The 23,669-nt window shown below is 33.8% G+C and overlaps 1 protein-coding gene and 1 long non-coding RNA gene across 10 annotated transcripts; one reads left to right on the top strand and one right to left on the bottom strand.

Moving 5' to 3' along the window:
- The first annotated feature begins 568 nt into the window (after nt 1–568).
- On the top strand, nt 569–21,903 carry LOC101745755 (transcription initiation factor TFIID subunit 4). 9 transcript variants are annotated; one of them, XM_021347150.3, is made up of 11 exons: nt 569–1,407; nt 2,569–2,733; nt 4,356–4,505; nt 4,814–5,023; nt 5,605–5,745; nt 6,101–6,226; nt 11,432–11,787; nt 12,293–12,488; nt 14,035–14,208; nt 14,657–14,812; nt 15,151–21,903. In XM_021347150.3, the coding sequence occupies exons 1-11, from the start codon at nt 592–594 to the stop codon at nt 15,277–15,279; spliced, it is 2,619 nt and encodes an 872-aa protein (XP_021202825.1). In that variant the 5' UTR covers nt 569–591; the 3' UTR covers nt 15,280–21,903. The 9 variants fall into 9 exon arrangements, with proteins under 9 accessions (XP_021202825.1, XP_021202824.1, XP_021202823.1 ...); XM_021347149.3 differs by having other exon boundaries at nt 4,356–4,517; nt 11,435–11,787; XM_021347148.3 differs by having other exon boundaries at nt 4,356–4,517.
- Nucleotides 20,349–23,606, bottom strand: LOC134199624 (uncharacterized). The gene is made up of 2 exons (XR_009974180.1): nt 23,282–23,606; nt 20,349–23,186 (listed from the first exon to the last, which is right to left on the bottom strand). It is a non-coding gene; the product is annotated as an uncharacterized LOC134199624 (long non-coding RNA).
- Nucleotides 23,607–23,669: the final 63 nt, after the last annotated feature.

Here is a 23,669-nt window from a genome sequence, read left to right as displayed (position 1 = left end):
GACCTCATTATAATTCAATTCATTAAGGAATGTCGATCACTTTAGATGGAGTAAAATGTGGTATTATAACATTAGGATTTGATAAGAACGTAATTTATAAAGTGTCTAACACAATCACAACAAAAGAGACTTAAAATTAAAATATAGTTATGAATAGCGAATTAAGAATAAGTTTTAGCCTGAAACCTTTGCAGTTGTAAATTGGCTCACCTTTGTACAAAGACGCTGTTCTACTTTTTGGCGGACACTTTTAACAGATCACAAAGTTGGTGTTTATTTATTTATTTATGTACCTTATTTTATGTCCCTGTGTATTTAACTGTAAATATTGTATATAGTCATCTGAGGTATGACAACTTTTAGCATGTATTACCAACATTTGTACAATTTTCAGTCAAATAACAAAATTATTCTTTTTATTGAAAAGGTAGTGATTTTATTTGGGCTGTCTTAAAAAAAGTACTTTTTATCAAACAGACAAAAATCTAAAAAGTAAAAAATAAAAGTTGTTTCCAAAAGCAGTGATACCACATTTTGTCGGTAAATACCGGTTTGTAACCGTCCAGTGTCATATCCGCTGATTTGTAGAAAATGGCGTCAACGGAGTTTTTGGAGGAAGCTTTGTCCACAGACGTCGACGAGAAAGCCGTGAACGCGATCGTGGGCACTCTCGAAAACCAATTAGTTACTAACGTATCGTCGGCGCCGTCACAAAATATTTTAGTGAACGTTTTATCATCTCAGTTTCCCGGGCTAAGTTCGAACGCGGGCTCTATTATAAGTGGTCATAAATATACAACAGGCGGAGTTAGCTGCGGTATTGCCGCGAACAGTATACACAGACCCTCGTTGACAAATAGCACGTCCTGTAATAATGTCCAATCAAGTGTTCCTGGTACTTATTCCTCTTTGACACCGGGTGGTACTGTGACCAATTGTAACGATAACATACAAGTTATATATTCTCAGGCTCAAGCATTTTCTAACCCAAATTCGGTGACATTTCCCGCTCAGTCACTTCCGAACGGTTTCGTTGGGTTGTCCTCGTCCCAAAATCATTTGATAACGTCAGTAGACGCGATGCAACCTCCTTTAGTTTTAAAACAGGGGACGTCTTCGGGCCAAGTGGGAATACAGTCTGGAATGGTCACAGTACCGATGACAGCCAATTCAAGCATGTCCGGTTCAATACCAAATGTAATGACTTTGAACAAACCTGGACAAAATGTAGTTGTAACAACTCAGAACTTGGGTTCGAGTCAGCCCACAATACTCCCTAATGTTCAGATTCTGAATATGAGAGCTGGTGCTCCAGCAGTTGCGGCACAAAAGTCAGTAGCAACAGTATCACCAAGAGTAGTGATAGGCACCCCACAAGTTGTTGGCACCAGAGCTGCAGGACCAGGCGTAAGTCTCAAATGTTAAAATATTAATACATTAATTATTTATCCAAGCGTTTTGTCACTAAAACTTATTTAAAACTTTTAGGACTGATACAAGTTGTAAAGTAAATATACCACCAAAAAAAAAAAAACTTTTATAAATAAAACAATATTTAGGAAATTCAAAACATAGTATATTGCAACTTTTCTGAAATGTTTGTAAAAGATAAAAATCATTAAACTTAAAATAAGTTAATGTTATTAATTTCTAATTTAATCAAATCAGAATCTTCTATTGTTTTTATTGTCTTTTTATCAGTCCTAAAACAAATTAACAATAGACATTATAGAGGAACTAAAACAAAAAAGAAAAAATCTACAGGATCTTTCTGCATTATAATGTTATGCTGTAAAAATAAATGTTATAACATGGTTCATTATGGTTATGTACAAAAGATATTAACACAATTCTTAGATACCCACTTATCTGTAAATAAATTTCACTGAAACATGAAGAGGATGGATTTCTTCGGGCAACATCACTGTCATCTAAAACTCTTAGCATATTTGCACAAATTGTCACATAAACACAGAATACTGCTTGTTAAACTTTTATCAATGGGAAATGGGCCCACTGGTGATTCAACAAATTTTCAGTGGTTTGCATATCATAAACAAGCTGAAATTTAACTTTGAATTCTGCTACCCTACAATCAAATAATGCCTCAAAATATAAACCTAATACAACATGGATTTATAAATTAAACTTTATTATATAATTTTCTGGGAATCCATAAAACTGCTACAAATAAAAATATTAGTAAAATTTATGAAATCAAGCAATCTTTACCAGTTTAATGGAATCTGAGAAAGCTTCATTTCAGATGTCATATATGTCATATATAATTGCATTGTGCTACTCGGGCTTTTGTATAATATTGTAATCAATAATAGCTTAACCCATCCTAACCTTGTCATAATCATATCATATACATGTTAGTTTTGCACAGTCACCTGTCCCGTCAATGTTGTCATGTCACTGAAGTGTGTTATAAATTTTAACAAATGACCTGCTTTAGGAATTCGCATTCCAATTTTATATTTAGTAAAATATATATTCTTTCACTTGTTACTCTTCATTTAATGAAGAAGTAGGTGAAATTGAATTGAAGCGTTCAATTTTTAGATAACGCTGCAAACACTACCAAGTCTACAACCGGGCCAGCAGGGTCATTTGTTGTTAAAGACAGAGAATGGTCAATACCAGTTGCTGAGAGTGGGTCCCGCTCCAGCGGCCAGCTCTCTCACGACGCCCCAGCCTCAAACCATCAGGCTGTCCACTGTGCCAGCAGTAAGTAGGCACAACCACTCACACCCTGACTGAGATTGGACAACCCCCCCTCTCTCTTGCGCCACATTGAGAATCTCATGTTTGTCCAATTTCATGTTGTTCATGCATGTACAAATGTGGTGAAGGTGCATGTTCTTATTAACAAGGTAAGAAGATTCTAATTGGAGTATCATTACTTATAAATACTAATTACCTGGATTCATTAGTTTAATGTAAGGCATAAATATATGCGCTGGTACCCCAACAGTACATCTAAGTATAAGCCAAATGTCCGTGCTAGCTGTAGAGCATGCTTATTATGCATAGTTATTAAGCTGCTTCAAGTATTTAAATATTTATTAGTAAATACAATAATATATGCAATATAATTAGATATGTGTTTATAGATATATTTATAATTTAGTGTTATACTTTAATAAATTTTTTATAAATTTTAGAAATTATAAGTTATTTGATTAATATAATCTTAACTGTATAACAGACAAGCCATTGTTTAAAAATATCAAAAATATCTATTATAAATTATTATACAGTAATCCATCCTATAACACAGTCAATTGGTTCCATGTTATAGGAAACACGTTGTAGGAGTATTTTCATATGACGCACTTGTGTGATCCCATAACACGCGTTTTATACAAATATATATAAATATAATGCAATATAACCAATGTTTTTACAATTCATAAACTAGGAACACAAAATAAATTAATTAATTTTATTTTATAACAACAATGATTAACACAATGTGCAAAAGTACGCAAAATTAATTATGAACTGTATAAATCATAATAAATTTCACAGTATAAAAATCCCCGTGTTATAAGGTGAACACCCGTGTTATACAAGGGGCTGAAATCGCGTAATATGAAAATGCATTATATGAGTACCATGCTACAAGTGGGATTATTGTAATATGATTGCTTTGATGCACTGTCTTCACATACACAGTTATGTATGTATCGTATATTTTTTTTAAATAAGGTGAAGGAATAAAGTATGCAAGGGTGAGCATAATGTCCAAATGTCTTTGGAAAACTTATAATATTGTAGCAGCCTGATTACTTCCAAGTGAAACTATATAGTAATAAGTGCACTATTATGGAATGCTTTCAATAATATAAAATTATTAATGAAATTAATAAATGGAGCTTCTTCATTTATGGAGCATTTCTGAGGACGACCTGGTTTCAAAATTCTCTGGATGAAGTGGAGATGTAACTATTTAGAGTTATAGTTGTAAATTATATGATTATTTTTTGTGTTTGGTTGAAATGATTTAATATCTTTAATTGGATGCAATTGCCAGCTTGCAATGATTCACCAAAAATAACCAAAATGCATTTGATAAAATTACGTTTTACCAGTTTCATATGCACCTTACATTTAAAGCATTTCCATATATTTATATTTTAAAAAGCTTGTGATTGACGCCTTGACAAATGATAGTTTATTTGCGTTCGTTTAGATGTCTTGGTATACTCTCGTCCGGTATTAAACTTAAAATTCTCAAAAATGAGTCGAGAGTTTACCGAGTAACATAGTTTGTGGTGCAGTGTGGTGGCAGCAATATAGATATTTATAAAATGGTCAATGATTAATGGCTGGATCTATTGGTGCAGCATCCTGGCGTCGCGACGGTGTCAACAAGCATGGCCTCCAGCCCTATACCGGGTCAGATGCCAGCTGCGCCGATGGCAACGCCTGTTATACCAGCATCTATACCAAATATAAACTGCGGTACGCCTCCGCCTCAATCTCAACCCCCAACGGTAACAACTGTTGTAAGTTATGTGTGTCGTGTTTTTATTTTCGCTCTTTAATTATATTAATTTTTTTTTTTCCTTTTGCTTTGCATGATTATGAAACTGTGTGAACACGATTTTACCTTGGAAATGTATTTGGTGGTTTGACCTGATGCAGATCTTACTGACAGTGCACTATGATGCGGTCAAGATTTATAATGTTATATTGCTTTTAATCTCGTTTTATTTAGAAAAAATATTTTCATATCAGATTTCAAAATATAAAAAGTACTATGATAAGTCTCCGATAAACAATTCGTCTAAAATTTTAACAGAAACCTTCGGACAACACTAAGGAAAAATGCCGTAATTTCTTAGCAAATCTCCTGGACTTATCAAGCAAAGAGCCTCCATCAGTGGAGATGAATGTACGGAATCTGATCCAGGAACTTATCGACGCCCAAGTTGAACCAGAAGAGTTCTGCAACAGACTTGAAAGATTACTTAACGCGAGTCCTCAGCCCTGCCTTATCGGATTCTTAAAGGTACTAGAATCCTCTGTCCATCATAGTCAGTTGGTAAAAAAAATAGGAGTTCTTTTTTTCCTATCGATTCACTTGTGGCCTAAGGCTATTCCAGCTACGTCCGCACGGAGGTCACAGTGGCTTGACTATATTATTGTCGTTTGGTTAGGAAAATAATTTTATAATACCGTCTTTAACATTGTAGAGTTCCTTAAATAAGAAGCATGTGATAAAATAAATTTCAAATTCCAAATGTACAGAGCTTCAATTATCCGTTAGCAAACGAATTATCGATAAAGGCGTGAATTTTTACTGGTGGTAGGACCTCTTGAGGGTCCGCGCGGATAGGTACCACCACCCTGCCTATTTCTGCCGTGAAGCAGTAATGCATTTCGGTTTGAAGGGTGGGGCAGCCGTTGTAACTATACTGAGATTTTAGAACTTATATCTCAAGGTGGGTGGCGCATTTACGTTTTAGATGTCTATGGGATCCAGTAACCACTTAACACCAGGTGGGCTGTGAGCTCGTCGACCCATCTAAGCAATAAAAAATAAAAATCAGATCAAAAAATCATTTCAACAGTACTAATGAATCTTTACAGAAAAGCTTGCCACTGCTCAGACAATCTTTGGTTACAAAAGAGCTTGTTATTGAAGGAATAAACCCTCCAGCGCCTCACATAGCTTTCTCTACGATGCCATCTCCCGCCCAACCTGTGGTGGCCACGTCCAACATACAATTGGTAAGTTCCAGCCAACTTGTACGGTGTGAGTTACGCTTAGTTACTAATCATTAAATTAACGATTGACAGTATGAGTTTGTTGAATTTGTATTGTGATTAAGAAACTTGAGAATTGTGTTCAGAGTTCACAAGTTTATTTGCATCTAAAATACATACAATCTTCATGTTCATATTATGGGTTTCGGTTTTTCTTCACCTCGATTGTGGCACTTTGTTTTGGTTTGTTGTGTTTTATTTGAATCGACAATATCGTATCTGATGAGTGAACTTTTAACATTATCGTTTGAGTTGCATTAATAAATTAGTAGTAAGAGAGTTGCTTTAGTCGTTCGACTAATCGCTAGTGTTGGCCCAGCCTTCAGAGGAAGATGGGTCGAGTCCCACGCTAACGCCTCTCCTGCCGCCGGTAATGCCGCTCACGCTGGCCAACCTGACAAAGCCTATTAACGTTCAGTCACTGCAGACGACAGCTCCCACACAGGTTTGTAAAATGGGACCGCCACTATCTCTTTAACCCTTCGTCTCCGAGGAACATGCCACTAAATAACTTATACGTTACAGTTTCAAACGTTTTGCTAATTTTATACCTAACATTAACGGTATTTTATAGCATAAGATTTGATGGTTTTAAAAACATAATCAATAGTAATTGTAACATGTACAGTTATTTTAATGATAAAACATTGGATATGTTTTGTGTATATTTGCATGAGTAGTGTACATGTTGAAGGCGGTTCCGATGGCTTTATGTTTGTTCGTCAGTAGGTCATGATATCGACGTTGCATTTGCACTTATTATTATTGTGATATTTTTTTTTTTATATATCTTACTTCCTCTCAATAATAACAAGATCATCATTCCATTATTTATATTGACTTTTTTGACTTTTGGCATCTCGATAATAAAATATCGATGCAAAATCACGTGTTCGTTGAGTGCTTTGAAAATGACCTTTGAAAGGTTGATTTTCAAGAAATACAATAATAGTGCTTTACAACATTTCGTTAGTGTGTATGCTTTAAGATAAACAATATCTTATTTTTTACGCTATTTCGATATATGTCCGTTTACTAGTTGAAAATACTAATTTTAGAAATATAGAAAATAATAATTTCCAAATTTTTGTGGTAGTCTTTGTCTAACTTTTGTTATTGCTGCGGTCCAGGGCGACTGGATGAATAGAGTACACGCAGCTTTGAATATATTCACCAACGGCCGTCAAATAATTTATAAAAATGTATATGTGGTATTGCGGTTACATTTCTTCGCAAAAAGATAAAATAAAAATATATTTTAAGATCCGACGGATTTTTCTCTTAGGTTTTTAATTTCGTAATATGAAGTGTCCAGGAAGATGTAAGGAAGGAAAATGTCCTTATTTCTCAGAAGAAGAAAAACTTGAAATTAATTTGCATGTTTAAACGAGTATTGGAACTATGTATATCAAGTTTAATAATTATTTCATAAGACCGTGAAAAGCACCATAATCTTGAGAACAACGTACCGCAGTTAAAAATGCATTAATGATTATATTAGTGGTAGACAGCGGCTTGACTATGTCGCTGGCATTATTGAGCATTGATGAACATTGGTGACCACTCACCATCAAGTAGGCTATATGTTCGACTGTCAATAAAAATAAGTTTCCGGCTTTATCATATTAAATAGGGAAATAATGCAAAAATAAATATTAGATTTAGAGCGCAAATTTTAGGCTACGTTTAGACTACATTTCTTCAATTTCTAAATGGCTTTTCTAAGCAGTAAGCAACATTACGGCTTTTAGTATTATATTTTAGTCTAAATAAATAAATAAATAGTCTAGCCCAAAACAGAGCCCTGTTTGCTCATAACCCGTGGTCATTGGCTCATCGGCATTCATCCCGAACATGGTCATGGCATTTCAATTGCCGTTGTTTGGGCTAACTAACGGCGCATATGATTTTAAGTGGTTACCGAAACCTGTAGTCATGACAGAAGGAATGCCGCAACCCATATGAGAGATATGAGGCCGCTGTCTCAATTGGATTGTATGAAGACTGCCCCACCACACAAACCGGAATGCAACACTGATTCACAGCAGAAATTGTCATGATGGCGGTACTTATTCCACAAAAAAAAAACGGCTTCATTTTTATTAAAATATGTTATTCCTTCATTATGAAAGTTAAAAAAATACTGTTGTCTCACATAAACATATTTGCGATAGAAGTAGGCAAGATTATTGTAATCATAGACCTACAATGCAGCGTGCATTACCTCTAAAAATAGTTGGACTATCTGACTCCAACGTATATACATACACGTCATAAACTTCTGTATAATCGATCGCTTACGGCAACTATCATCGCCTTTGACCAGTGACGTAAGTAATCCAAGGCCATCCCATCGACACCTAGAAAAACAATTGCGTAATTATGACGGAAAAGTATTGGAAGATTGCAAAAACAATGATACACATACGTTTATATCTAAGACGATTCTCTCGTCTACTGATTCAGAAAGTTTAAAAATGCCTTTTCTTTTTGGAATTTGTATCATAATATATTTTGCACTTATTAGAAGTCTAATTTAGTTAATGATTGTATGCGTATACCACACTAAAGGAATGCTGCGATGAAGTAAAATTAACTTATTGAATTAATAAATGTGAGTCAGGTCAATCGATTTAACCTTTATTTGTCTAAAAGCAATTTTGCATGCCGCCTCAAATAGTCATGAATTCACTGTGTCAGAGATAGATTAACTAGCATTCTGTTTACACAATCTCAGCTAATAAATGATTGTTTAACTTTAAATTTGCAAATGAACGTATTATTATGGACTGTTGGCCGTTTACAAATATATTTCGAAAGTAATAAAAACGAGTCTGGTCGTCTATCAAATAAAAATGGTCAAGTATGTATAAAATGCGACCGGTTTTAAACATTGCACAATAATTATTTTTCAATGTGTAATATATGTAGGTTTTTAATTAATATGTAAGTTTTTAATATGTAAGCAACTAACCGGTTAGTGCTTATGTTTGGCGTGAATTCATCTGTCTGAATCGGGCTGAGAAAATCCAGCGAGAAACTCAGCGGGGTGATGTATGACTTAGGTTCAACATCGAATTCTGCTGAGTTTGACGAGTACAGGATCCTTAAGCCTATTTCTAGTGCTGCAGGCGTCTAACTACAGTGGAAATCCGTACGGGCCTAATCAGCCATCCCACTTCTTACGTTGGGTGACGGCGCGGCATATACCTTTTGATATTCACGAACTTCGGAGTCGTTTTGTCGGTGTTATGTCATTTAATTTGTTGATCAACGTTTTAGGGTATCACTACATAGTATAAAACAATGTTGCTTTATCTGTCCCTATACCTATCTGTCTGTCCCTATGTATGCTTAAATTTTTAACGCAACGGATTTTGATGCGTTGTTTTTAATAGATAGAGTGATTGAAGAGGAAGGTTTATATGTATAATAACATCCATTAGTGGAGAAATCAATAATAAATTACAGTTTCTGAAGCGAGGGCGGGTCGCTAGTAAATTATATTTCTGCTTTAAATTTCAATTACGTTTGAAATACACAGAAGTGTCCAATGTACACTTATGTAGTTCGAACAAAAACTGTTGAAAGTGTGCAGATTACTTATTATCTATGTTATGCTATTCATACATCTGTATAATAATATAAATGCGAAAGTAAGATTTTTACTTGTTATGCTTTCATATTTCAAACTACTCAACTGAACTTACACGATCTTTTTCTTTTTTATTGTGTAAAACGGTGAACGAGCTCACAGCCCATCGATTAAAACTAGTCACTGGACGGTAAATTCGATTGGGTGGTAAATTCTGCGAAGAATTGCTCTTCCTAGGGCTAATTCTCTCAGGTTAAACCTGTGAGCTCACTTACCCGTCTGCGCGTAGCTGAAATAGCCCCTTAGGGTACCAGAAATATGGTAAAAAAAAGAGTCCATAGACATCACAACGTAAACCCTGCCACCAACCTTAAAACATAAAATTGAAGTCTAAATTGTATAGTATATCAGTTGTCCCACCCTTTAAATCAGAACACTGACCAATTACAGTAGAAATTGTCGTGGGATGGTACCATGCGGGTTTACAATTCGCCCTAACACCAGTAAATACCGGTTGATGATCGCAGGTCGCTGCTATAATTCTCAAAGAATGTTGCTGAACTCTGCGGTGAATCCCTTTAGACACCATACAGCCAAAATATATTGTAAGACAAATGCGAAAATAAAACTACAGGGAAATTTAGATGTATCAATTACACTGGAATTCATACCTTAGGTTAACCAAACAAGGTATCTTAGAAAACACAACATAAATCTTAGAATATAAAATATGTACGAGTAAAATAAATTCTCGAATTATTATTTGTCTACAAACGATAGACCTTTATGTATTTATTATTGGAATTTATGAACGAAGGCAGTGACTATTGATTAGAAAAACAACGTGATGTAATTACAAAGAAGCATCAAGGTTGACTAAATTAAATACCGCGCCTCCTCCCCATGACGTCAGCATTCTAGGAGTGTACACCCAACAAACACACAAACTAAACATTGAGTTGTGAGGCATTTTATAGACATTTTTTACTGGTTCAAAGACCTCTTGTGAGTCCGCGCGGCTATGTACCACCACCCTACCTATTTCTGCCGTGAAGCAGTAGTGTGTTTCGGTTTGAAGGGTAGGGCGAGCAGCCGTTGTAACTATACTTGAGACCTTAGAACTTATAGGTATCTCAAGTTGGGTGGCGGCATTTACGTTGTAAATGTCTATGGGCTCCGGTAACCACTTATGGCGAGGGTGTCAGTAAAGTATCTCGCTAGTCGGCCAGCGATTGCCAATAATAATAATGAATGCATTTAACAATCTTATTTGTTTCCCAACTGTCCATTTTAACTACGTCTCGAATAAGCCATAAACCTTTGTATTACAATAACAGTATGCGGATAGTCTAACGCTGTTTAATTTTAAATCGATGAAAATCATCATTGTCTCTATTTATTATTTTATTATACTTAGTATTTTCGCATGGTAATTTACTGTCTGCCCGACTTACCTATGTAATGTAAATTTGTTTTTTGTTTTTAGCTTTTCCGCAGTATTTTGAACTCTAATTCCGTTGTTGCGATTGGATAGTTCGTTTTTTTTAATGTTAAAAATACAATTGCTTTTTAGTATTAAAAAATATCGTATTTCTGCTTTCTATCACTACAGTATATTAGTTTTTTGATGTAGGTATTTGTCTGTACAGTGGTCGTCCGTTATTGTCATTTTGGTCTTTTATCAATGTTATTTTTAGAAATATCGTTAAAACCTAGACTATAATAGCTAGTTCGTTTTTTTACGAAAAAACTAAAATCTTTGGATCAACTGACATCTTTTATATTTATACAGTATTTCCGTCTCGGTATTTATTTTCACTGACGAGCAATTTTGATGGGCATTCCTAACTTATCCTATTATAACATGCCTGTTTTATAATATAACAATTATGAACTTTTTATACCAAAAAATTAAATAGTTTATTTAACCAAAAAACTGTCAAACTTTCGATCTGTCATTAAAATTGAATGTCTTCAATTTGCTAGGCACGTTTGGATAATTGCATGCTTACTCGGGTTGACAACTATAAATTGATCTGTAAATTAAATATTCAGCAGCAAAAACCACCATCGAAACCGGGCAGTACGATAGCGGTTCTACAGAACATTCCTGTGCACACCAAGATCAACGTTAGCAAAGTCAGTAGCGGCAAGTCGATGCAGTTGAACAACAAGGGCGCCTTCCCGAGAGGCCAATTGCCTTCAGCTGCTTTATCAACCGTACTGACTCCTGGCAAGTCGCTTCTGAAAGATAAGGAGAAGAAATCTTCTAGTTATTCGCAACCGTTCACCGACGACAAGATGGCTGGCGATGACGACATCAATGACGTAGCGGCCATGGGTGGAGTCAACTTGGCGGAGGAGTCGCAGAGGATTCTCGGCTCCACGGAGATGATCGGAACTCAGATTAGGTGATTATCATAAACAAACAATACTTTAATCTATGACTATAAACTTAAATTATCATTGATGAGGTTCTTAATTTGTGCTAAAAAGTCAAAGCCTTGCTGTAGATAGAGTGTTGAGCTCATAGCTCACTTGGTGTTAATTAATTATCGGGAACTATAGATATCATTTTGAATACCGCAGCCTACTTTGAGAGTAGCAAATAAACGAATAAAATATTAAGAAGCAGAGATTATAGAGAATATAATAATCGTTTGATGAAACCGGATTAATACACCGTCTCTCCCGATTTGTAACTGGATAGACTATGATCATTAACTTCTGATCTCTAGGTACATGTCGAATTTTGATAAGTAAGGTGTCCTACGATGCGTCTTTACCACTGCTTGCTAGAAGGTAAATGACATCTCAGTAAATCTTACACTTTACTAACCTGTTTTCATATCCAATAACGTTCAAATTTGTAATCGCAAAATTTGGATGTTTGGATGATTGGATCCATTCCAACAGATCGTGCAAAGATGAATATTTAGTGCCGACGAGCGTGATGCAAGCCAGGGTTAAAGCCATAATAGCACGACACAATCTCGACGAGCCGACGGGGGAAGTGGCAGCCCTCATCAGTCATGCAGTACAGGAGAGACTTAAAAATCTTATCGAGAAACTAGCTGTGATAGCTCAGCACAGAATCGATCATTTTATAAAGGTGAGAAAATTCAAAACCGGCTCCGCGTGAAACCTCAACTGGAACCCGCTGCCGAATCTCAAAATATATTTCCTTCTGTATATTCAGAAGGAGCGTAAATCTTAATAAATAACTATTATTCTCCGATTACCGTCAAATAAGTGCCTCAAACAACTGGTACTTTAATAATAGCATCCTTAGCTTAGTCACTAATAAACTCTACTATTGATTAATCTCCTGATTTGCCAATCTTAGACTTCAGGCAGCTTACTGTTCATAGCACTTTACCTAAACATCTGTTTCACTAACGTATCTATAAAGATAAGCAATAAGGGGAATAGTTTTCTTGACAAAATATGTATCCTCTTAATATTATTTTATTATCTTACATACAAGTTCAAGTATAGTTAGTTTGGCTCACTGTAATTTTGCATAAGCTCTAAAATTTATACTGAAGCGATTGTTACTAAGCGATTTTTTTTTCATTGCTGATGCGATTTTTTTATTTTACATCATTTTATTTTTTCTATGAAACGTTTCTACTAGTTGCATTATTAACTAATTATTTCATTATTTCTGTTGATACAAATAAAAAATCAAATTATTATTTTGCTCTTCCCTCTTTGATTGCAACTGGGTTTATTTTTTATTTATTGCTAAGCGATTCAACGTTTTTGATCAGGTCTCAAGCTTGTACTACTCTGTTCATTGAAAAAAGTAATACTCGTTATCTAAACAAATTACAATCCTTACAAATAAAAATATAATAAAATTTTCATAAAATCTGCATTACTCCATTTTTAAACCCGTGGATTTTATCAATATTTATAAAATTAAAATTCAAAAAGTTTATAAAAATAATACTTCGTAACATAACGCAGCCCTTTGCATGTTCCCATCAGGAAATTATCCAAAAGTGAACAAAAAAACTTATTTTTTCTTAATTCTAAATTCTTCAATAAATCAGTATTAAATTGGCGTTTCTCATGTGAGAGGTCACAGTTTTGAGATAAGGCTCGTCACTATATTTAATTATTATTTTTTTATTATAAAAAAGTAATGTGAACAAGAGTGGTTGCAAGCTGTGTCAACCTTATTGTCATGGGAACCGGGGGCATTTAGAAGAGTCTCGTGAATATTTAAAATATTATACTATAAATAAAATACCCCAAATATGTATATGAACTTCTAACAATGATTTTAATTCTATTTATTTGCGAATTTTTTGTTTAATTATGCTTGGCCTTTTGTTATTAAATAGTATTGCTTGCATGATATTTGTTTATTAAAGCAACCATATTTGATTTTACTTCACAATACTGGAAATTATTGTCTAGGTTACATTTAAAATGCATTTTTTTGCAATTTATAAATTAGAATCGTTATTTTGAGATAACAAGCAAATGTTTAAAAAAATAAAATCTTTGTTTCATTTGTGACACAGTATAATGCACAATATACAAAATTGTAAATATATAATATACAATATATTAGCTTGAGGCTCGGTGATTGTGTGTGATTTGCCATCAACTATTTATTATTGTTAAAATGGCATGTTTTTCAACAGTCTGATAGCCGTTATGAAGTGACTCAAGATGTAAAGGGCCAACTTAAGTTTCTAGAAGAATTGGACCGGGTCGACAAGAAACGCAGGGAAGACTCAGAGAGGGAAATGCTTCTTAGGGCTGCCAAGTCTCGATCGAAGAACGAGGATCCCGAACAGGCGAAATTGAAGGCTAAGGTATGAGACCTTATTCTCAGAAAATAGTTATTCAATATATATTAAGTTGATAGTTAGTTTACAAGTTTATCTCAGAAAATAATTACAATTGCAATTTTGTTTTATATGCCAGGTTTAGTAGAGATAATAGTGTGTGATCATTGTGGATATAATTGTATTAATAAGTTATTGTTGAGTAGTTCACAGCAGTTGTTTGAGTATATTGTATATGAGTAAGAAAATACAATAGATTGAATTTTTACTACCCATAAAATGAATGAAAAAATTATAACAAAAAATAATGTAACAACAGCAAAACATAGTGCTTAATGATAGGGCAGACCTGTACTTGGGATTTCTGAAATACATACTGTTGTTTCGTGTCTTTTTGTGTTGTGTCAAGTCTTGTGAGGGATATTTTTATAATGATTAAGATTCGTATTTTCTGAAAATCATTTTTATAATAAAGGCGAAAGAAATGCAACGTGCCGAGTTGGAGGAGCTTCGTCAAAGGGAAGCCAACTTGACCGCTTTACAAGCTATTGGACCGCGAAAGAAACCAAGACTAGAAGCACCAGGCGCCTCCGGAGACACAGCCACTCCTGGACCGCAGACTACTGGATTTGTGAGTAGTATTGTATTGAAACTTTACAAGTATTTAAATGTAGTGTATTGTGGTTATCACATACCATGTGGAACTGTTAGTTTGATCCATTGCCTTTCAAACTTAAGATCCGGTGGTAGATTCTGCGAAGCAAGGCTCTTCCTTGGGTTCGTGTTAGCAACGCCGTCAGGTTTGAGCCCCGTGAGCTCACCTACTAGTTAAGGTTACGCTGAAATAGCCTCTCAAGGCTCTCAGCTTAGGAAAAAAAAATTAAACTTAACTACAATACTATATAGCCATTTGAAGTTTATAATACTAGTTATTGCAATATAATAATGAGAAACGTTTTTTTTTTTCAGCCTGGCCGAAGTCAACTAGCCCTCCGGACTCGTCTGAAGCGCATCAATCACCGTGACATGCTATTCCTGCTCGAGCAAGAGAGAGACACCTGCCGATCGTTGTTGCTTTACAAGAGCTACTTGAAGTGACCCGCGGCCGAAACCTACACTAGGAGCGACGTCGACCGTTACATCGACTGGCTCGCGACCAGATACGATGATTGAAAACGTCACGCTCCTACTGTAGCGTACGTGTGCACCGAAAGTGTTACACGTGAGAACTGTCTAAAAATTTAAACGCAGTAAAGTTATTCCTGATGCTGACCGAATGAATTGGAGAATAATGTTCATACCAATGGAATGATGAAAGCGTTTTGTTATAGTATCCTGATTTGTTACAATGCTGTATCATTGTGTACAACAGTATACAACAAATGCTGCGTCTTAGATGGCCGAGACTAATGAGTATTCAAATATTGACTTAATACCGTCGTGATGTTGTATTTGAAGCAAGCCTTAATAATGATTCTAGTTAAACGGTGACTATGCGTAACTTGTTGAATAATAACTGATTCATAAATTTGAAAACATGTGCAACGAATAATGCAGCAGGTAGGTTTATCATTCGTCTTTCGTACAAAGTCAAAATGCCTTGGAACTCGATTTTTATTGTATGGAGTCCTTGTTGATGTTATATAAAAATTTAATTGATATACAATAATAACTACATGATGGTTAAACTTGAGCCATTCAATACATTAAACAGTCGTTTGATGAACCGATTTTGGTCGATATGCACGGTATGACAAATAAAGTGATTGTTTTAATAATAACATAGAACTCTGGTAGAATTGATGGAAAGTATAGTTGTTATAAGCGTTACGACATGTATTGAGACTAAGAAGATATTGGGCTAAGAGCAGCGCAGTGACTGTCTTGGTAATGATTATGATCACCTTTCAGAATAAGTTGCCTCTCGAAGGAAAGAGTACCAGAATAACTTATTCTAAAATTGTGAACTTTCGGGCTCCTTAAATTATATATAACTGATTAGTTAGGAGTATTCAGGTAATAGATATAACAAATGACATATCGAGGATATAAGGAAGCGTGTCGGAGTGGAAAAAAGCAACTTGTGGTCGTCGTGGCTTAAAGGATAAGACATCTGATGCACTATTATCGAGCGATGCGATTGTGTCGGAATTCAAATCCCGCAGGCGTTTAACAATGTTTGTAATGATATACTTACTGAACCTATGTTCACGAATGACTTACATGATGAAGGAATAACCTGAGATGTGTAACCTGAGAATTATGTGTACTGGTTTCAAAGATGGCACAGCCATTATGTAATAAATTATACGTACTCTTATTTTAAGAGGTAATATTGATGACAATAATAATTAATGACAAAACTAAAGTCCACAGGGGGACTCTCAAGTTACTAAAAAGCCATTAACTATTTATTGTTTATCAGTCCAACTATAGTAGCTAAGAACTTATGCACCACTCTGAATACAATTAAGAATATTTAAAATATTAAGAAGCGTACAGAGAAAGGGGACAGATAATAGACATAGACTCGTGAATTATAATTTATAATTAAGGGCATAACGTGGGAGGAGCTAGAACACACTGCCCAAAACCGATGTAAATGGAAAAATTTGATTCGAGCCCTACACCCCAGCAGAGGGTAATAGGAAAGAATGATGATGATGATGATGATGATAAAAAAATATTCAATAAACGTTGAAACGACATAAGAACGCTAAAGACAAATCAAAATCTATGAATGTTGGAGAAGGTAAAAAACGCATACAATATTATTCTAAAGCCGGAACCACACTGCGTTATGTGCTATTCGTTATGTGACTACGCCGTATTCGCCATAATATTTATGCGCGCAAACAAAAACATGCCATCCACACTTTATAACTTGTGCGCTGAATTATGCCAAATAAGGCAAATATGTTCGTTATTGGCGTGGAGCGATGGACGTGTTGAGAGTTGCTGCAATTTATTATTATCTAAATGCTTCTTACCAGTACTTGTTGTGCAAGTACAAAGTTACTAAAAGACCGAAAAGAAAACGCTGTTGGACGTTTACAAGTCATAAGACACGTCGATACCCGACCGCCGCAAGCGTGTAAATGACTCACCGACGTGTGGGTAGTCGATGCGCATATTCGCCTTGTTCGTGTCCTTTGAAGTGTGTCAAAAAAACCGACAAGTCGACGGATACGCATATTTGCTATTCGTGCTTAAGTGCTATCTTTTTTTCTCCACCTTATCCCACTAGGTGGGGTCGGCCCAGCTAATATTTCTCGGCCATTCTCTTCTATCAGCCATCATCTCAACACTCACTCCTCTATCTCTCATATCGTCATTCACACACTCCATCCATGTCTTTCGGTCGACCTCTTCCGAATAAAGCGTACGAATAAAGAGAATATTGGCGAATATACTCTCCATACTTCGCCGTATGCGCATGAATAACCCGCATAATAAATAGCGCAGTGTGGTTCCGGCATAAAGCTATCCAGCAATGTTTCAAACCCAATTGGTGAAGTTAAATGATTAGTGTAAATAGATAGCTATTAACTTTTAAATTTGACTAAATTTCGATGAGATATTCGACTGCTGGTTAATTCTTTGTATGTTAAATAGGTCACAGCAGAATTAACTTCGTAAAATGCATACTCAACAGCTCTATTGAGATTTCCATTTTTTAGCTTTGCTCGGTTTATAATATTCATTTTAAAATTATTCGAAGCATGAGACTGACTGTCTTTCACTACTAATACGAAAATTAGTTTTTGAAACGTTGGAATTTATACAATAAATAATAGTACGAAATTGAATTGTACAACATTTAAACGATGTCATGTAGCCTTAATCTGGATGAAGTATTATCAAGACTGAAAATATAAGATCAAAGCAATATTAGGTAAGTTATACAAAATGGAACTTATAAATAAAGTTTCAAAAGGTAAAATAGAGTTGAATTATTTATTTAAGCTTTTGCATATATTAAAAATAATAAAATATTTAAAACTGTTTATTAATAGACGATTTATATAGTTTGATACTTAGGTTCCATGAACAAAGTTTATTTGCGTATCACACATATTCACCGTTTAATTATCATTTTTGTTTTAAAGTAAACAGCACTCTGTCAAACTTTAGGTACAAAATGTAAGAAATAAGAATATGTATTTTATATAATAGGTGTTATTAATATCATAGTTAGTTTTTACTAAAATTGATAAAATACTTTATCAATGAGATGTTCCTCACAAGGTTGGTCTCGACACAATATCTAGTAATTGAACATTCTACAAGTTATTGTGCTGTGTAAGAAAATCACAATATTTTTTTATATAAATACAAGTTGAAACTCACCAAAACTCTGTGCCCTAAATTGCGTCATCAAAATTTTATGTAGGTTTCTAATGTCAATAATGATTTTGTTTACTATTGTCTACCCTTTTTGGTAGGTAAGGCAAACAGTTTGGTATCATCATACTTCTGATAGTTGCTCAGTAATTTGAATGAAATCCTACCGGTTACATCCAGTTTCCGTATTCGAACATTTCGATGTTACACATTTCTCACGTAAATATATTTTATTCATAAAATATCTAGTAAGTAGAACTTTTGCAGCTCGTATTAAAGTATCTTATGTAATAATTTCATCTGTGACCATGTTGAGTGAGATGTTGAGCAAACCGTCGTGACTTAAAATCGTTCTTTAACGGACAATCCTAAATAATTAAATAAATGGTTTTTTATATCTATTACAGACGTTTTTAGCTTTTGAGATAAAAAATGTGCTTCATATTTATATTAAAGTTTTCATGTTAATATACTACTTGTTTATCGAATGTAAGGAAATTAAAAAGTATCAAATGCCTGCCCAAGTTTTATACTTTGAATATAAAGTAACATGTTATTGATTAAATGATTATTATGATCTCGTTGCATGTTCCATAAAGTCAATTATTACTATAATACTACAATCTAAAAATGATTAACACCAATCTTAATAGAGATATAGGCTAAGTTACGATTGTACATTTTTAAGAAATAATTAATCGCATATCTTCTAAAGGACGAGGGGGGCTCCATTGATTACTTAAATGTTTAAACAAATACACTATAAAACTTATCTAATCTGATCTTTCGAATGCTTGACAGGTTTTCTGTTTACCGTCTAGTTATCACACGTAAAAAAGGCAGAATTAAAACAAAAGTAGTACTTAATTATCTTTATGAGTTGTGAAAACCGAAGAAAGCTGTGGACTTTATACAATATTGATCCTAATCGTTGGAGCCGTTATCGAATCGTACGATATATATTTATATGTACTGCTCATTTTAAATTTTTGTAAGAGATCTTTGTAAATAGTACATTCTTTGGTAGGTATCCAAAAATGCGTAAGTAATAAAACAATATTGTTTTTTATTATTAAGTACCTATAAGGGTAATTTCGCTATGATCAAATATGATCAATGAGCTATAATCAATTAGCTAACCAATAAAAGGGTTCAACTTGCGGCTTACCATACTTTACTTAATGTTCCAAGAAACACTAATAATAATATGATCTTCCAATCCAATCAGTTGTTCATTCAACTGTGAAGATATTGATCTAATGGAAGTAATAGTAATGTAAGTTGCCACAGTCTGTCCTATTTTAATTTAATAATATTTGAAACGAAATTAGAACACTAACACACAAATAAATATGATTCGCAATTGAAACATAATTAAACTTTGAGAATTTGATAGTAGTTGATAATGAAATAGAATTGAATGAAATTGAATGAGAATTGATTTAAAAGTAAAATATATATTTTTTCAATTAGGAATGTTCGGCGCGTGATGTCGCAACAAATGTGACCAAAGTCTGTGTTTAAGTTGTACGAAAAATGTAAATATTTCTATGTTCTACATTCCAATTTTCTTCTTGAACTTTTATATACTTTTGCGATGCTTTGATATTTTAATAATGTTAATACCCATAATTATTATACACATAAGATTCAGTTAATAATAGTAATGATAATTTCATTGTAAACCATTGGCGTATGAGACTGGGAAGTGTTTCTACTAGTAGCTGATCTCTCTTTCCGATTTTGTAGATTTTTTTTGTCATTAAATTTGTAAAGTTTCAAGCAAGGAAAATGCTATTTCGTACATAATTTGCGATAGTTAGTTTTATATAAATATAGTTACATTTTTACTTTTTAATTAATTTAAAAACGATACCCCTGCATTGTGACTTTTTTTGTAATGGTGCTTTATTTAAGTTCATAATATATTAAATAAATTTAAACAATGTAAATAGTCAATTTAAATTAGCAACTTTTTTGTACATCTTTTTGTAATTAGTAAATTGTGTATTGGTTGGTTGCTTAGACGCCTTACTATTGTGGCTATTATTTCAGTGCTGTTGATAAATCTCTTGGCAATGTATGTCATGAATACATATGTCGCGCAGCATAGTCAGAAAATAAAAGATTCTACATTTGTTAGTTATTGAATAACAATTTTGAGAAAATAGTGATTCTCAAAATGTGGTGGATTCATTACTGATTATATGCGATCACTTGTTTTGGGTCACTGTGCTGGCTCTGTAATTATTTTTTTATACATTACTATCGTATATATGTAGACCTGAACAACTTTAACATTTTAGATTCACCTTCCACCACCACCACTTACCACAAAGTCGACTAATGTCTGGTCTGAATCTATCATTGTTGAAGAAGTGTTGACAGAGTCTAGTTGTACTTATTTTGTCATATTTCTTTCCAGTATCAATGAACATTGAAAAAGTGGGTTAAAGATTATTATCGAATTAACATACATTGTCATTTAAATTATATATAGTTTTCATATAATAGGTTGTTCAATAAAATCTTGGCAACTTAATAAACTATCAAACTATTAACCTTATAATTATGTGCTATGAAGACTGAAGAAACGTAATAGATAAAATTTGAAATCTTCACTAATTTGTTCTTAAACAGGATAAAAATAATAAAAAGTCAATACATCCTGTTAATTGCCACCTAATAGTTATTTATAATACACTAAATAATTGACCAATTTAGAATAAAAGTATATTAAAAGAAGTTGCTTACTGTGCATTACTACTAAATAGATATGACATTAAAATAAAATAATATTTCTAATTTGTAACGATTTCATTACATTTTTTTCAGAGTAATTATTAACCTTTTATAAGAAATCTTAGAACGTAAGTTTGTATTATGGTACTGTCTATTTTTTTTGACTTTGGTAACATTGTGTAAAATAATTACTAACATGAAAATGACGGGCTCTATAAGTCCACATATACTTAATATATAAAGTACAACATGTTTTCATTAAATTATTGTTTTTTCTTTAAACATGTGGAATTACATGACAAACTTAGTTATCATGGAAGGTTGAGAAATAATGCTATGCTAAACATAAGTTCACATACCCAAAGACCCAATTCAGAAAATGTATAAACTTTGAAAAATAAAAAGACTGGATTATTAAAGGAACATAATGTTCAATATTATAATGAACTGTTGGTGAATGTCTCAAAAAGCCTATTCAAATGTATAAATATGCCAAATATTACAAGACTTGGGGCTCTGTGGTGTATAGTTTAGCCAAAAATATGTTTCCATGCTTTCATTACTTAAATTAGTTGAAAACTAAAATGATGTTTATTCATATTTTTAGATAATTATATAAATATGAAATACAAACAACTAGTTTCATTTGTGTGTTATTTCATTTTATTATCATTTTGTGGCCTGTTTCACGCCCAAACATAGATAATATAATTGTTATGATATAATTTTGTAAATCATAGGGTCAGTTTTACACGCGTGTAGCATCGTGCACTCCACAACATTTTCCCCACTACGTCTATTTTACACGTTTTCCTTTTATTGCTTACCGTGCTATATGTATTAGTTTTTAGTCTTTTTTTTCTTATGATAGCCTTGAGAGGCTATTTTAGCTTCTCCTTGACGTGTAGGTGAGCGCTCACGGGGTTCCAACCGGAATTGTTGCTAACACTAGTCCTAGCAAGAGCAGTGCTTCGGAGAATCTGCTACCGGATCGGAAACGCGACCCACTGAGAAGATCGACGAGAAATTCAGTGGAAAATTTTTAGTCTCAAGACAGCACCGCTCTACTATAATCGGCGCTCATCTCTGCGCGGTATAAATACAAACAGGCTAATGGATAGGACATTGTTAGTGATATCTGCAACCCATTGACGTTAGCGTAGCGTTTGAATTTTTATTTATTGCTTCGTTGGGTGAACGAGCTCACGGCCCAACTGATTTTAAGTGGTGGCCGGAGCCCCTAGATGTTACAACGTAAATGCCCCCACGTGCAACCCACCTTGGGACATGAGTTGTAAGGTCTCACTTTAAAAGTACAACGGCTGCCCCACCCTTCAAACCGAAACGCATTACTGCTTCACGGCAGAAATAGACAAGGTGGTGGTGCCTACCCGTGCGAACTCATAAGACGTCCTACCACCAGAATGTCCTAATAGGTGCCTTATTTATGTGAACCCGGTGCCCAACATGAGCTATGAGACAAAAGTATTTTAAACTCGTGGTCATGATACGCGCTAACACCAGTAAGAGGGACGGCACGAAGAAGGTGCCACCATGGAAGCAGAGTATTTACTTTGTATTAAATTTATTAATTCAGTCCACGATTGTGTTTGTCAAATGAAGTCATTTAAAAATGGCGTTACTGTAGCACAACTTCTAAATTAAAAAGGAAAGGCAAAGGTTTTATTATTATTAATAATATGCGATTTTTAAAATATAGATTTCATAACAAACGTATTTTTTTTTCTCTTAGGTACTATAATAACCATACATAATATTTATATCTTTATGATTTACGACTTCTCATAACTTTTTCATTAATTTCTATAACCAATCTCAATCTGTTTGGAAACTGCGTTCCTGAAATTTTTTGGCCATTGTTAGGAAGCAATCTTCCTTCTATTTTGAACAATTTTGTACTGGAAGAGTAAAAACCCATATGAGAGAATTTTCCTTTAAACTGTTTTTATGGGGAGATAATGTAACAGGAAGTAAAATGACCAAATTCACGTACTTATTTTCCAAACCAGAACATCCGAAAGAATGTTATCACGACTATTATTTTATGCTTTGGTAAGGAGTGGACGGCGAATAGTATGATTATTTTTATTGTTTAGCAATTATTCTTATTTACGTTACGTAATTTATGAGTATAAATTTACCTTCTAAAAAAGAAGATAATAACCTCTCAATTTCAAAATTTAGTTAAATGTAATTAATATTAATTTCACTAGAAACAGACGTTTCTTGTTGAACTATTAAAATCTAGAAAGAAAATGGAGGTCATATTACTGATCTGTGATGAAGATGTTATAAAAAAAAAAACAAACATAGAAACATAGATTTTGTAGTATTAAACTTTTTATTACATTTTATTTTCAGTTTTGTAGATAAAATTTTAT

The sequence above is a fragment of the Bombyx mori genome, chromosome 1 (genome assembly GCF_030269925.1).
Source record: "Bombyx mori chromosome 1, ASM3026992v2".
Taxonomy (NCBI): Eukaryota; Metazoa; Arthropoda; class Insecta; order Lepidoptera; family Bombycidae; genus Bombyx; species Bombyx mori.
This window is presented reverse-complemented; position numbering and strand designations above follow the sequence as displayed.

What these genes read in the sequence shown, in the direction of transcription:
- LOC101745755 (XM_021347148.3), top strand. Translation starts at nt 592, where the DNA reads ATGGCGTCAACGGAGTTTTTGGAGGAAGCTTTGTCCACAGACGTCGAC. An exon ending in GGCTGTCCACTGTGCCAGCA is followed by an intron (nt 2,734 to 4,355) that starts GTAAGTAGGCAC and finishes CTATTGGTGCAG; the next exon opens with CATCCTGGCGTCGCGACGGT. An exon ending in GCCTTATCGGATTCTTAAAG is followed by an intron (nt 5,024 to 5,604) that starts GTACTAGAATCC and finishes GAATCTTTACAG; the next exon opens with AAAAGCTTGCCACTGCTCAG.